At 27.6% G+C, this 15,771-nt stretch overlaps 2 protein-coding genes across 2 annotated transcripts in view; one reads left to right on the plus strand and one right to left on the minus strand.

Annotated features, from left to right (window-relative positions):
- The window catches only part of LOC142328065 (metabotropic glutamate receptor 1-like), a 589,241-nt gene that overhangs the window by 397,808 nt on the left and 175,662 nt on the right, over positions 1-15,771 (plus strand). The gene's annotated exons all lie outside the window — the stretch shown is intronic.
- Positions 1-15,771, minus strand: part of LOC142328471 (uncharacterized) — a 38,812-nt gene that overhangs the window by 4,276 nt on the left and 18,765 nt on the right. The window contains exon 2 of the mRNA XM_075372281.1: positions 11,738-12,970. Within this exon, the coding sequence (XP_075228396.1) occupies positions 11,738-12,960 (1,223 nt within the window). The 5' untranslated portion in view covers positions 12,961-12,970. The remainder of the gene's footprint in view (positions 1-11,737; positions 12,971-15,771) is intronic.

Consider the following 15,771-nt stretch of genomic DNA (forward strand, 5'->3'; position numbering starts at 1 on the left):
CAGTAAATACTTCATAGTAAGAGATTTATCACATACCCTGCTCATTGTTCTTTGTTCATCAGTTAACAGTTATGAATTAGTTATTTGTGTGTGACTGATTCAGAATCTGGTCACTAAAATTTATTCCCACTGAGTCAGTTTTGCATCGCTCTTTCATTTGCAAAGAGTAATTTGCAATTATAATTGCATTTAATTTTTATTTAGTGTTATGCATTCATTACTCCACATGTTTCTAATAGTGTTAGATGATTTCTAATGCCTGCCATGTAAATAGGGATTCTCTTGTATTCTCACAAATTGTGCCATTTTGGCAACTTCATCTGCAATTTCATTTCCTAAGATACCAGCACACTCTGGAGTCCATATAAATACATATTGTATTATAATAATAACTTTTTTTAGGGGGGAGTTGGAAATTCATTTACGCACAGAGTGCGTAATTTGATGGCCTCAAATCACCATCAGTAGACTACCGGCAAAAACTACCACCCTTTCTACTAGAACTTGACCTGGAACCATTTTACACATTACTTCAGGCCGAGTTCTCCTACCCTAACCTGAGAAGGCTACCTAGTTTTCACCTGGCTCAGGACTATCCAGGTCGCCTTTCTTGGTCTTGAGAATTTCCCTGATGAATCAGGCCACACACACTCTTCCAGCCGCTCATATCACAGAGCATCATCACAACCACGTTGTGGGGGATTCAGTGCTTCGAGATCACCGCTACTGTCCCTTGATCTGCGCCCACTGAGCACAATTGAAAAAAAAAATAATAATTTTATTATTATTACTAGTTTATTTTTTATAAGAAAATAAGTATAGCTGTAAAAAGTAAATTTCAACTTTATCACTGTAGGAAACATTTAACTTCTAATTTTAAACTACCTGTAAATGTCAAGAAAGTTCACGTATGTATGTATGTACATTTGTATGTGTCTGTGTATATATATATATATATATATATATATATATATATATATATGTTCACATGTGTATGTATATATATATATATATATGTTCACATGTGTATGTATATATGTGTGTATACGTGTGTGTGTGTGTGTACTGATAGTACTTTCCAATATTTGTGTGTTACATAATGTTTTCAATAACACTTACAATTTGTTTTAAAATATATAATGATTTATGCATTAATTATTTATGATCTTTGTAAGAACCATCTTATTTTTATCAGTCTTCAAATTCTAAAATTGATATAACTTTGTAACTTGAAATAATTTTTAAGGCAGTAAATAGAGATAAAACTATTATTTTCAATATTCTTTAATTTCTTGAGTCATTGGCAGGCAAGTCAAGTACATTTGTACGTGACTATTTTAAGAAATGCAGAAAAATGTTTTCATTCTAAAATAGCTCTTTAATTCAATTTTATTAAGTATTTTTTTACTGTCAAATATTTCAAGATGTAGATTTATTTTTTGTAAATAAATATTGAAAAATTCATTGTATTGTTTTGACTTTTTAAATTTTGATATCTTACCAAATAGAGGCAATATAATACAACGTATGTTTTTCATTAAAAAGAGGATACATTATTTGTCGCTTTATATTATCCGTTCCAGTCTTTTGTGACTGAGATGTATATAAAGCAGCTGCAGATACAAGAAACATCAATCAGAATTTCCTTCTCTGAGCGTAATGATTATCACTATACAGCCAGCTCCTGCAGTGAACTGAATGAAAGTGTCACTTTCCGAGCTGGATATAATTTATATTTTGACGGTTTTGCTACTTCCTTAAATCTGGTCTAATTTAAAATTTATTTTTTATAAAATTCTTTCTCCTCTTTCTGAAGATATTTCTTTAGCAACGGTTTTTTTGTATACGAGACTTTGTTTTGTATAACTTTATTGAAACCGCATGAAATTAAATTAAACTTGACGTAACTACTTTGCGTTTCTTATAATTTAGTTTTTTCTATTATTACCAGACCATCCGTTTGTTGTATTATTCAATGATGTATAATTTTAAAAATCTTTATATTTTTTCAGTTTGTATTCTATGCATAATAAAAGAAATAAAACTTTAATCTTTCATCTGTTTGGTCTTAAAAATTATTTTGTGATACTCCTACTTTCAGTCATACGTGACCACCTTCTTGGTGTGTCTGGGAAGTCATGTAAGTTTAAAAATATTTGAATTTCTAATAATTTTATTCCAAATACAGTCACTGAATCTTTACTATCAACTCTTTCACTGATTTGTACCTTCTTCCCCATGAACTTTACATATCCTTCAAGGTTGCTTTTTCAGCACCTTTAGGAATCGCTAATGTAATATATGAGTAGATTCATTTTCCTAATATTTTATATGTGTATGTATATACAAACATTTTATTCGTATTAATACATACTATTGCACCATCTAAATTATTACTTCAGGTATGAGTAGGTTTGCTAGTTCACGCATAAAATTGAAAGAAAAGATTTCTCCAAGAATTTTTCTGGGCAATTAATAGAAATTATTTGAGCACATATTATTTGTACACTATTTAAAGATATAGAAAATTCAGTTTTTTTTTTTGAAGTGATCAGGGAAAGATGTTTGAAATGGTTGGTGATTTATTAAAAGTGGCAATGTACATATAAAGTTTTTTTTTTTTTTTGTTAGTCGAAGTAGTATGCTGAATTATGTTGTCCGATTTGATAGAGTCTATAATTAAGTCTACAATTAAATTATTTTTTTATATAAATGGTCTTTTAATCACAGATATAAATTTGTGATTATAAACACATGAATGTTTCATTTTTTTTTTATATACAAAATTTGAGTTGTACATGAATAGCCAAGATCTGACAACACACTTTTGTGTTTTGAAAAACCGTTAAGATCTTTCCAGGAGTTTGAAAATATAATATTAATTAAAATATAATATAATATTATATTAAAATATAATATATAATAGAAAAATAATTACTAAAAATTAAGATCAAAATGTTATTAAATATTTTCATTTAGTACTGTAAAACCAACTTTAATATATTGACTCAAGAGTTCGTCCACATCCTAAATAATTAGAATTAAAATAAATATTATTGTCAATGAAGAACTTTGTAATGTTTGGTATTAGAATATGTCGTAACCCATTTGTGAGATGGCATCACTCTATATGACATCAGTACTTACAAACTAATGTTATGTTTATATTGCAAATTATGTTGCAATCAAAAAAAATAATAATTTTAATGTGTGTTCAATATTTACAAACAAAAAGTGAAAATTAAAAAAAGAGCAATTTCAATTAACAATCCTTTTATAAAAATTAAAAAAAAAAACATAAGCATCAAATGAAAAAAATTCCGATCATTTCACAAACTAAAGAAATATTAGACCTAAATTCCAACTTAAATAAAATGCAAAAAATACTTGTCGGGGATGATTTTTACAATAATCCTTTCATAAAAATAAAAAAGCTTGTCTTAAGTTGCATTAATAATTCCTTTAATATTGTAAGATTTATTTTATTTGTACATAGTATTTCATTTGCGACAATTCAGATTCTTAAAAAAATAAATAATTTCTAAAAAGATTTCAACGCTGTCGACAACGATAAATTTACTGCAAATATTATTTAGTAATTCTTAAATCTAAATCATTAATTTATAATTGTTTTTTATTATTGTATTCCGAAATTTATGTATTTAAATATTGTATTTTCAACTAATATATGAATTGTTACTTATAACTGTTTATAGATATTGTAACTATTGTATATATTTTCATGTAATACTGTGCAACATATGAAGGCTTTGTAAAGCTGTTCTGTTGCACAAAAAACAAAATAAATAAATAAATTATTTTATTACTTTTCTTTTATATTTATATTCTATTTTAAATGCCCCTTGAAAACATAATCCATTAATACGAAATATTATTATTTCGTATATATATTAATATATCGTAATATTGTGGACTAGATGATATATTAATAAATTATTAAACAAACAATTGTATATTACACAAAATAAATAAAATAATTATAACTTACATGATACGTGATTTATTCCTTTTAAAAAATAAATATATCAATGAATTATTAATCAAAACGACTTGTTACTGTTCACAGTACTTATAAAACAATAAATTTTTAAAAAACTACACGTAAATTTGTAATAACACGAATGATAAAGACACACACTTAAAAGTTATCCAGACAAAAAAAATTGTATACACGATACAACGAAATTTCTATACTATATATGGTTCTAAATAACTGTGATAAATTAACGAATTGGAAGGACAATCCCGCCCAAAACGAATAACTAACAAACACGTACAACCAGGAAAGTAGGCTATGATGTGAACTCGGTAACGTCAAAAAGGTCGATCATCGTAACCGCGTATCCTTGAATGTAGCGTTTATTTTTTAATGGAAGGCCATGTTTAATTGCATTGTTCAGATATAATGACGCAATATTCGCAGAATTTTTTTAACCTTCCTCATTTTGTATAATATAAAACATAATTTTGGTTAGTTACTAATTTTTTCTATTGTATTTTCCTAGTTTTTTATAAAATTAATAATGTAACCTACTTATTGACAAGAAAAGAGAAAGCCGTCCATAAATTTGCACTTAGAATGTACGTATAGTTTAAAAAATATAGTTTTGAGAGTGGTCATTTTCACAAAATCATATGGTACTTATAATACAATGGGAAATCAGAAATGTAAAAAACGTTTATTATTATTGAAGAATGTTAAAAATTTTCTTGGTTAAAATAATAAATTATTAATATGAATTAGAGAGAGGAAAATTTTGTGGCAAAATTTTATGATAAAAGTTAGTTTATAAGTAAATATCTTAATGATCTGAGAATTAGTAATACGAGAGGTTTTCTCTAAAGTAAAGACCGTTTCATTGTAAAAAAAAAATATTCTGAAAACAATAAGTTTCTCTTAAACTACTCGTACATACCTTATACTACTTCTGTATATAATCGCCACATGGATTAAGATATTTATCGTAACGATACACCAACTTCAATATACCTTCGTCGTATTCTTCTGCCGCCAGTCCATTTAGCCACTGATTAACAGCGTTTTTAAGTTCATCGTCACCCGCGAGAATTGCTTATCACTCAAAAATTCTTTCAATTTCCTAACAAATGGTAATCAGAAGGAGCTATGTCCGGAGTATATGGTGGGTGATCGTAAATTTCCCATCCAAATGTTCATAGTAAATCACGTGTCGGTCCCGCAACATGTGGACGTGCATTATCGTGCAGCAGGACGACGCCGTCGGTCAGCCGCCCACGTCGCCGATTTTGAATGGCGCTGTAATTTACTTGAATTTCGCAGTAGGCTTCTGCATTTATAGTCGTTCCACCTGCCTGAAATCAATCAACAATACGCTAAACTGATTCTAAAAGAGTGTGGCCATCAGTTTTCTTTCAAATGGCTGTGGCTTGACCTTCGTTGGTGAATGAGGAATGAGGATGATGCCATTCACTTGACTGCCGTTTTCTCTGTGTCGTGTAATACGAAATCCATGTTCCATCGCCTGTAACTATTTAATTAAGGAACTCATCTCCTTCTTCTGTGTAACGCATCAAAAATTCCAAAGCAGATTCCATTCGGATTTTTTAGTGACGTTCCGTGCGGCACCCAACGTGCAAAAATCTTTCTGAAGCCCAAGTGGTCATTAACAACGCAACCAATAACAGCTCTTGAAACATCAGGAAAAAGAAGGATCAGGTCAGAAATCTTTGAGCAACCATCTTTTCTGATTTCATCATCGACGCGTTTCAACAAGTCCTCGGTGATTATCGAGGGTCTCCCCGAAGGTTCTTCATTAATTCTGTTATTTTTAAACCTTTCATACCATTTTTCTGACGTTTATTTCGATCATTACATTATCACCGCCTATAAATTTCAGCCGGCTTAACGTTTTGATAGTATAATAAACGTATGACTCTACGTATTTCAGAGTCGGCGGCAACATCGATTTTCCTAATTATTTTATAACGTAAAACTCACACGTAATCATAGGTACTACAACGCGACAACTTACAGACAACAATGTAGTGAGTGTAATATGTTCTTTCTTAGAACGAATATGAGATAAACAAACTGCGAGTGCGATAGTGCGTGTATGTACAGCTCACTAATGTACGCGCCGAGTTGTTGTAACTACCGGATGTAAAAAATAAAACATCGTTGTTTATCACTGATTTCAAAATAACAGTATAAATTATGTTATTCCATACTGGTTAATTTTAATTTTATTTTGATTCTAGTTCTGTGATTCAGTACTTTTTTTGGTTTACGTGTGCGTATATTCGGTTATTGTGTGATTACTGTGCGATTATTACTGATATTGTGAGATTTGATAGTTTGATTAGCTTGTATGCATGTGTATTCGAATAGTTTATCGATATGGCTGATAATTCAGGAACATTTTTGAAAAGGGAAACATTTGCGAAGTGATGAAAAAGAAATACGTTTAAACGTATTCAACCAATTGCTGGAGAAAAATCCTACGTTGGTTAAAAAGGAAGTACAGAAACTTACTTCTTAATTAACTAGTGTGGCGATTAGTAGTATTAATAGATTACGTATTGAAATAAATAGGTAAGGAAAGGTAGAAACTCCTGTTAAAAATAGAAAACGTGAAAAACCTGTGCTGCTAGGCAAATGGGATGAATTTGACAAAAATGTAATAAGATTGACTATACATAATTAATTTTTTCGAAATGAAATATCAACCTTACAAATTGCTATCTCTGATAAACTGTGACAAGAGTTTACTAAAGATTGAACACACTAGTTTTTACAAATTATTGTTGTCGATGGGTTTTAAATTTATTAAAAAAAATAAAAAAAAAGTCAATTGTTGATCGAGAAGAGATCATAATTTGGCGGCGCAATTATTAAAAAAAAAAATAGCAAATTATAGAAAAACGGGTAGAAATATATTTTATTTGGATGAGACGTGGGTAAATGAAGGCCCCACATCACTTCAAGAATTTGGTGTGATACGACAGTTACATCGGTAAACAACAGCATTTCTGTCAGATTAAGCAGGGGCCTGCAACCTTCAAAAAATAAAGGAAAGCGATTAATTGCAGTACATATTGGCAATGAAAATGGATTTTTAGAGGGGGCATTTTGAATCCAAAAAATCTGGAGACTACCACAATGACATGAACAGAGATATTTTTAGGAAGTGGTTTGAAAAAGTATTGTCATTATTACTGGAAAACAGTATGTATTGTTGTAATAGACAAAGCTCCATACCATTGAGTAAAACTGGAAAATATTCCAAACAGTTCATGGAGGAAACAAGAAATTGCTTTATGGCTACAATCAAAAAATGCCCACTTTGAAGAAAACAGTTTGAAACTCCTGGAACATGTAAAACACAGTCGTGACAAATTTAATCAATTTTTAATTAATGATTAGGCTGAAACGAAAGGTGATACGGTGTTAAGACTCTCCCACTGTTCTCTTAACGTTTCAAAGTGATAAGATTTTATTCAGGTTGTATATTTTACCTATTAAATTATTTTTAATAATACGGTGGTTGTTGTTTGCGATATTATTGTTTTTGTAGGTTTTATTACATTAAAAATTTTGTAAAATTTTTAATTTTATTTGTAAGTTTACTTTCACTTCTATTTTGAAAATAGTAAGCCTATTTAGATATTGTAAGTTTACTTACGCTTCAGATTTGGTAATGGAAAGCCTATTTGGATGGAGTATGGTAAACTTGAAATTTTCTAGGAATTTTTACAGATAAAAATAAAATAATCTTAGTCTTTTAAAAGATTCTGGATTTAAATCTCATCAGATGGAGATTTTTACAAACCCCAGATATACATCCTTATCAGGAAAACTTTTGTATTAATGTCCTAATACATTTTATTTGTTTTTCATTATGTTTAGTGATAACCTGAAAATAGAATACCTGACACAGAGGATAAATTTTGTGCTGATTTTACAGTCATACTCTTGTTTATTCTATAAAAACATGATTCTATAATTTATGACTGAATGTGGTAAATATGGAAAGATATGAGCTGTTGCAGGTAGGTATGAAGGTTGTTAACAATATGATACTCCAAGGTTTCCAGTGTCCATAGAATTGAGTGAAAATATATGGAGTTTGTTTTTTTATCATCTGTGAAGTGTATAATATCTACTTTAATGTACCAGTATGAAAGGTAGGATTGCAAGTTCATCAGCTTTTTCCTTTTTTTATATACTTTCTTCCTTTGCCAGTCCATTAAGCGATGCTAAAGTGAATAAGCTGGCAGTCCAATATTCCTTGCTTTTTCAAAAACAACAATCCTTTTTAAAATGTATGAAACATAGTTTAAATATTTAATTTACATGTAATGAATTTCTTTAACTGCTTACCACTCTTACTAAAAAGTTAAATCAATAGAATTATTATTTTTTTATTATTTTGCTCTAAGCGAGACATTACAAGAATGAGATCCAATTTCAAACATTAGTAAAAGGTTGCAGCTTAAGATACCCATAAAGAGATCAGTTTTATAAAATTTTCAAAATTCATATTCTCAATCTGTCAGCTTAAAATTTTTTATAAATGTTTTCTTAAATATATTATTAGGCCAGTAATTTCTTTGTGTTTTAAAAAATTAATTAACCTTATACGTATGAAGCTTAAGAAAGTAAATACGGAATGGAAAAATTTTTTTTCTACTGTATGAAAAATGTTATCCTTGATCAGGAATCTGGGTCTTCAGATAAAAGAATAAGACACTTCCACCTTGTGAAGGAGGTTACCAACAACTGCTGTTCCAACTTTTAATTCAAAAGCAGTGGATAAATCTTTAAAAGACTATGGTTATTCAATTTTTTTTTAATAGTTGTAACGTAGTTTTAGAGTTTAATCTTTTATCTATGTTTTATAATACAGTACTGTAAAATAAATATTAAGTGCTGCCAGAGACCAGTTTGTGTTTTATTTTATAACATTTTATGGATTTTACAAGTCATTACAGAAAGTTGTAAAGTTTGATAAGAAAGCAAGAGTAATAATTATTAACCTTATCACCGAGAAAGAATCTAATTTTAAGCTCTATGCAAACTGTGGGAAAATTCAACCACACATTTGAGTATATGGGTTGTATGTGTTTAATGTTAGCATGCAAGCATCCACTAGTTCACACAATAGCATTGTAATGCGTGAATGAGTGAACACATACACTCATGTGTGTGATAAAAATAATGTTACTAATAGTATATAGCAATAACAATCGATTTTTTTTTACTGTTGTAATTACTATATAACTATCCTTTTTTATGCAATTCTTCAAAACAATTTCAAATAATTTGATATCGCATTAATACTTGGAGTATGTTTTAATTCTTCTTGTTTCATTTCATTAAGTCTAAAAATATCTTGCTTTTTGGTTTTACTAACAATAAGAGTAACAAGAAGGCTATTGTAACCATAAAAAAAATATTCTTGTTCTTCAATTGCTTTATATAGTAATTTGTTTACTCTCAGTTTCAAAATATTCATTTAATTTTTCTAAATAATATTAAAAAATTAATTACATTTTTATAATTTTTGTATTGTCTTAAACACTTGAATTCATGTAGTATATTACTTCAAATACTGCTGGTGATGTACTTCAACAAACAAGGAAATCAAGTTTTACATCAATTGGATTATTGTCAACATATTAAAACATCATCTTATTTGAGTAATAATCTTGGTGATTCAGAACATTAAGATAAACTCTTTAGGTTTATTTATTACAACCAAAATATCCCACAGCCTCTGGACTGCTTTATTGATTCTATATATTTCCTTAAATCTGTCTAATTTTTAAATTATTTTGTAGCACTTTTAAAAGTACTTTTCATAAACTCATATGAAAACCATTATATTATCATTAAATATAAATTCTTTTTTAACCTTTTTTATCATATCAGCTTGTTTCATTCAATTTTAAATATTAAAGCCATAAGAGATTTATCTATACTATTTTTTTTAAATATTTTTATTTATATACAATTAATGTCATTAGCAACTAATCAATATCTGTTTGAATGTGTCGGTAAATATGTAGTCTTCAACAGACTCAGGCCAACTATTCCTGAGATATTTGGCTAATTTTAACCCAACCACCAAAGAACACCAGTATCCATGATTTAGTATCCAAATCCAAACAAAAGCAACTACGTTTATTAGGATTAAACCTTACAACTCTTGACATCAAAATCAGCTGATCTAAAGCTACTTTGAATTCTTTAAAATTTCTTTCAGCAATTACATAACACTTTAAATCTTTTACAATTACCACATTTTTTTAGAAATAAAATGATTTAATGTTAAAATAAAAAGAAAAGAAAATTTGACACTACGTATTGTACAAGATCATTCTTGTGTTATAATTATATGTTATTATTTATTAAAAATTCTTTTGCTACTAGAGTTATATTTCAGTAATTGTATTTAGCTTAAAAATGCCTCTGTGTATATATATATCTTGCCTTCTACTTTGCTTAAAATCACAGGAACCATTTAAATTACATATGTGAAATTTTGTGATGGTAATTTGTGTAATAGGGAGATATTTATTTTATTATGATTAAACATTTTATAAGGAATTGCGTGAGGGTGAAGTGGTGTAATAAACTTGATAGGATTTTAAAATAAACTTACTAAAGACTATTTTAAAGTTCATTAGTAAAGAATATCATTAGAGATAATACCATTATTTCAACAATTATTGACAAATATTCAAAAAAGTGTCTATCCATATAAATTTTATTTTTTTACTTTTTGTTTTTCTAAGGTATTGAAATGAATTTTATTATTAACTTACTCCAAATGAAAAATTGTAAGTGATAACAGTTTTCAAACTTACAAGCAGATTGGAGGGTAATAACATCTTCTGTAATCATGGAAATCATATTTATACATATATTTTATCTTTTAGTTCTCTTCTAACGTACAAACTTAAGATATTTTGTCATATTATTATTATCTTTTAATAAACTTAAAGTAAACTTGAAGTTGACCTGTGGGAATGTGAAGTGAAACTATGAAAATTTTGCATTTCATTTGAAAAATGTCTGCCTTATTGGGAATCTAGGACTTTCAGATGAAAGGCCAATTTGCTACCGCTCTGTCCTGGCGACAGAGTAATATTTTTTGTACATGATATTTTATTAGCTGGTAATATTTTGAACCTTATCATAGAGATAGATGAGAATGATTTTTAAATCATTAATTTTAAAATAACTAAAAACTTAAAAAAAAAAATTTTTTCTGGATCACTTTAAACTTTGTTTTATTAAATTTTAATTCAGATTATCTTATCGCAGAACTAAAAAAATGATCATTTTTCCAGGTTTATGCAAATATCATTACAGAATGTTCTTTTATTATTTTCCACCCATAGTCATAATTATTTTCAACTCAATAGAAGTTGAAGTGTGTCCATGGCAAGTGTATGTATAAACAAACACAAAAAATTGGTTGGATGTATTTTTGGTGTTATCCGATCAGTTTTTATGTAATTTTTCATAAGCGATGAAGATATTCCAATTTTTATTTCTTTTTCCTTACTTAAAACAGGTAACAAATTATTTATCAAGCATTTATTTACTTATTATTTTAATTTTTGTACTTACCTTACCGATTAGATAAATGAGTACTTTGTACATGATAAAAATCTTGCAGAATTTTAACACAAAAGTTTTTAAGTTTAGTTCTTAAGTTACAGTTATTACCTTCTTAGAAATAATCCTTTTTTATCAAATTCTTCTAAAAGTTTTGGTAGTAGTTTCAAGTAGTTTTCATTTTTGTAATTACTTGACAAAGCTGTATTATTTTCAATATTCTTAAGATCTTCTTGGGTCATTTCTTTGTAATCTATGATTTCACACTTATCTGGATTAGCTAGCAGCGTGGGTAAAAATACTAAAGTGACAAATGGAGCGAAAAATTTTCGTTCTTCAATTGCTTTATTTAATTCTCTTTTATCGAGTCTTTTTTTACTGCCAAATATTTCAAGATTTTGATTCAATTTTTCTAAGTAAATATCTAGAAGTTTATCATATTGTTTTGTTCTAATATCTTCTTGAACACTTGAAATCATAAAATATATTAAATCAAATGCAAGCGACGTGTATCGACACATTTGAAAATCAATAAGTATAGCGTTGACTGGTTCATTATTGACATATTTTAACATCATATTATTAGTCCAAAAATCACCATGATTTAATACATTGAAATCACCTTCTTTTGGTTTAATTAATTCAGCTAGAACATTCCACACATTTTCTCCATAATGGTTTATTTTTTGGATATACTTCCTTAATTCAGGCTGATTTTCTAATGCTTCTACAGCACTTTTAAAAGCAATTTTTATGAAGGGAAACATAGTTTCCTTTATTTCTTCATTGAATAAAAGTTCTTTAGCTACCTTTTTTATTACATTAGGTTCTATTTCATATAATTTTACTGACGCTGCATGAAATTTAGCTAAACTTGATAAAGCTACTTTGCTTTCTTCAAGATTTAATTGTTTCATTCTTTCGGCCATTACATAACCTTTGTTCTTTAAATCCTCTAAAATTATCGCATTGTCTTTCATGGAATAAAATGACTCTGCTGTTAAATCCTCCCATTTATCACAAAATAATAATTTGAATTTTGGTAACAATTCATTATAAACAAGAACCTCTTTTTCATAAAGACCAAATTCTGAAAAAATTCCACCTTCATGGGGTGCCTTAATAATCAGAGTAATTTTTAATAAATCATTTTCATTTTTTGCTTTATATTCTGCTATCACTCTATATACCGTACATACATAATTATCACCTTTTGTTATTGGCATATTTATTTTCATGTTTTCAAGTGATATAATGTTAGATGTTCTTTTGGTGTTTTCCAATGCAGTCTTTATGTAATCTTTTGTCAGCCATGAAGGTATTTCAGTTTCCATTTTTACCTCTCTGAAATCAGATTAATCATTGTCAAGAATTTATTAATTACTTATTTAGAATCTTATTATTTAGTTTATTGATTAGTTGTTTTTCTAATTGATTTAATTTCAGTTGATAAAATCATTAAGGATCATGAAAATGTTCTTTAGAGATTCTGTAAAATTTTATCTTAGTTTATGAGTTAAAGAAATTATTATAAATTTACATATATATTTGTTTATTTTTATAAGTAATTTAAAAACAGTAATAAGATATAATGTTGTACAAGAAATAATAATTCTCAACTTTCAGTGGCTGAAGTTTACCTTCACAAATTTTAAGGTAATTAAATTTGAGACTTCTTTACTTTATTATAATATGACAATATTATTTTTTGTCAAGTTATAAGAAAAATATTTTTTCATATCTCACATGGATACTTAATTTAGCCATCTTTTTTTGCATGTAAAGTATTACTGAACTAATGTATTATTTGAATTGGTCATTTATGTATGCATATAGCTCCTATTGTGAGGCAGTATAATAACAAATTAAATTAATATACAGCATAATTATTTATTTTATATAATATTTTTAATTTATTTTTAATCAGTTACACCACTTTGTTAATAAATAATAGTGAAAATTCATAATTCTATACATTTCCAATGCCATGGTAGTACAAGTTCAAATAGTTTTGTTACCATTCACTGTTTTTATTCAATTTATTTAAAACATTTTTTGTTAAAATGAAATAAGACATACATTTCGCTGCAGACATTCTAAGGTGATATAATCTAAGCACTAAAATGTATTCTACATGAAGTAAATAATCACTCCAATAAATAAACTCTTAAGCTCCAAATAACAAGGGAAATCAATGGCCTGTACTAAAAATATACATGTTTTTAAACTTAATTTTCAAGATTGAAATTGAACTGTAGCTAATGTTAAAATGTACAACATGGGAACTTTTATAAAAAGAGGCCCCCATGAGTCCTGACTTAAGAAATTAAAAAATTATTTGATTTTTTCAAGTTGCAGCTATTTTTAAAAATGTTACATCAGGTAGCTCTTTTCAAGAAAAGAGTCCAATTTGGACCCTAATTATTTTATTAATTATACTCTAAATATAGGATATTTTATAATAAAAACATTATTGCTAAACTGACCCATCTAGGACCCAACATTTTTTACTAAGAATTTTTTTTCTCAGTTTTAATTTTAATGAAAACTTTAATTTTCGTGAAAATGTCATTTGAACAAGGAAGTCAAATTAAACTAAAATTTTTTATTGAACTTTTTGATCTTTTTTGCAATTGAGGATACAATCTGCTTTCTGTTCTTGGTTAGCCAAACCAAATGAAAATATTATTTTTATTAATGATTATTGTCATTAATCACTTTTATTTAATAATGATATTCAAAAATGTTTATTTTCATTTATTTAGATTAATAAAATGATTAACGTCATATCACTAAATATTGTTTGATTTTTTTAAGTCATAAAAGCTAAGTAATAACTTTTGTTTAGAACTAAATCTTATTGATAATTTAATTTTATTATATTATATCCATTTAAAAATGTTCTTGAATGTAAGGGTCAACATCACAGATAGTTTGGAATCCTTTGCCAGCATTTTTTTATACCTGAATTAAATATATACAGAAAAAAAAACATGGAAAAGGTAACATTTTATAAAAGACAAGATAAAAGGGATAGAATATATGAAAAAAAATTAATAATATAACAAATATTGTATGATTAAAGAATTAGCTCTCCACAGAGACAAATGGATAATTTTATAAAAATCAGTGACTAGTCATAAAAAGTTAATTATTGAGGTTAGCATAAGTTTAACAGATGTATGGAAGATAATGCAAAAGATTTTTTTTTAGGGAATCTTATATTAAAAACAAAATAACAGAAAATAAAGAAAAAATAATTATATTATGTACCTACCCAGATTTTATTTTATAAAATTAATTGTTTGCATTCTCTGAACTTAAAACTAATATAATTTTTTTATGACGATGAGTATATATTTCTATTGCTAAGTTGGAAACAGGAAGGCTATTTGTGGTTTAATGTAAAATTTAATTCCTAGAAATTGTTCCAGATATTAAGTGTAAAATAATACTCATCCAAGAATTTTGGGCTTAAATTTCAGGCACATTTGTAATTTTTCACATGCTAAAAAATTTATCCTTATAAGAATAATTCTGGCAGTTGTAATTGCATTTCATTTTTTAGTTACTTGAATGAATAAATTAATTAGAAATATTTCTTATAAAAAGGAAGTAAAATCTAGTTTTATTGTATTACATAACTGATTTTCTCTATAGTGTCACCTGATAACATACCACATTAGTACCAAATTTCGGAAATGTATCATCAGATAGGGCCATATTTTTTTAAGGAAATTTTAACACCATTTCATATCTTAACATGCTTGAAAGTTATTTTACTTCTCAGATTCAATTGACTTAATATGGAATTGACAGCCATTTTACTGCAAGATGGAACTCCAACTCATGCTTAATCATTAACAGATTTTTTAAATTGTCATTTTGAAGGGTCATAAATTGGTAGAGGATTTTAAAAATCAATGACTGCCTATGATTCCAGTAAAACTGTTCTCTTGTACATGAGAAAATATTACCCATTTGAGACTAAGGAATATTGAGCTGGAAACTACTAAAACAGACTGTTTTAACAAGTTTGATCCTTCACCATGGAAGAAAATGTCTGAACGCACTTGGTGACTGATAAAACTGTGTGCAGACAATGAAGGGGCATATATATGAATTTCGCCTCTTACAGCGTTTCC

The sequence above is a fragment of the Lycorma delicatula genome, chromosome 7, assembly GCF_047948215.1.
Source record: "Lycorma delicatula isolate Av1 chromosome 7, ASM4794821v1, whole genome shotgun sequence".
NCBI classification, from domain to species: Eukaryota; Metazoa; Arthropoda; class Insecta; order Hemiptera; family Fulgoridae; genus Lycorma; species Lycorma delicatula.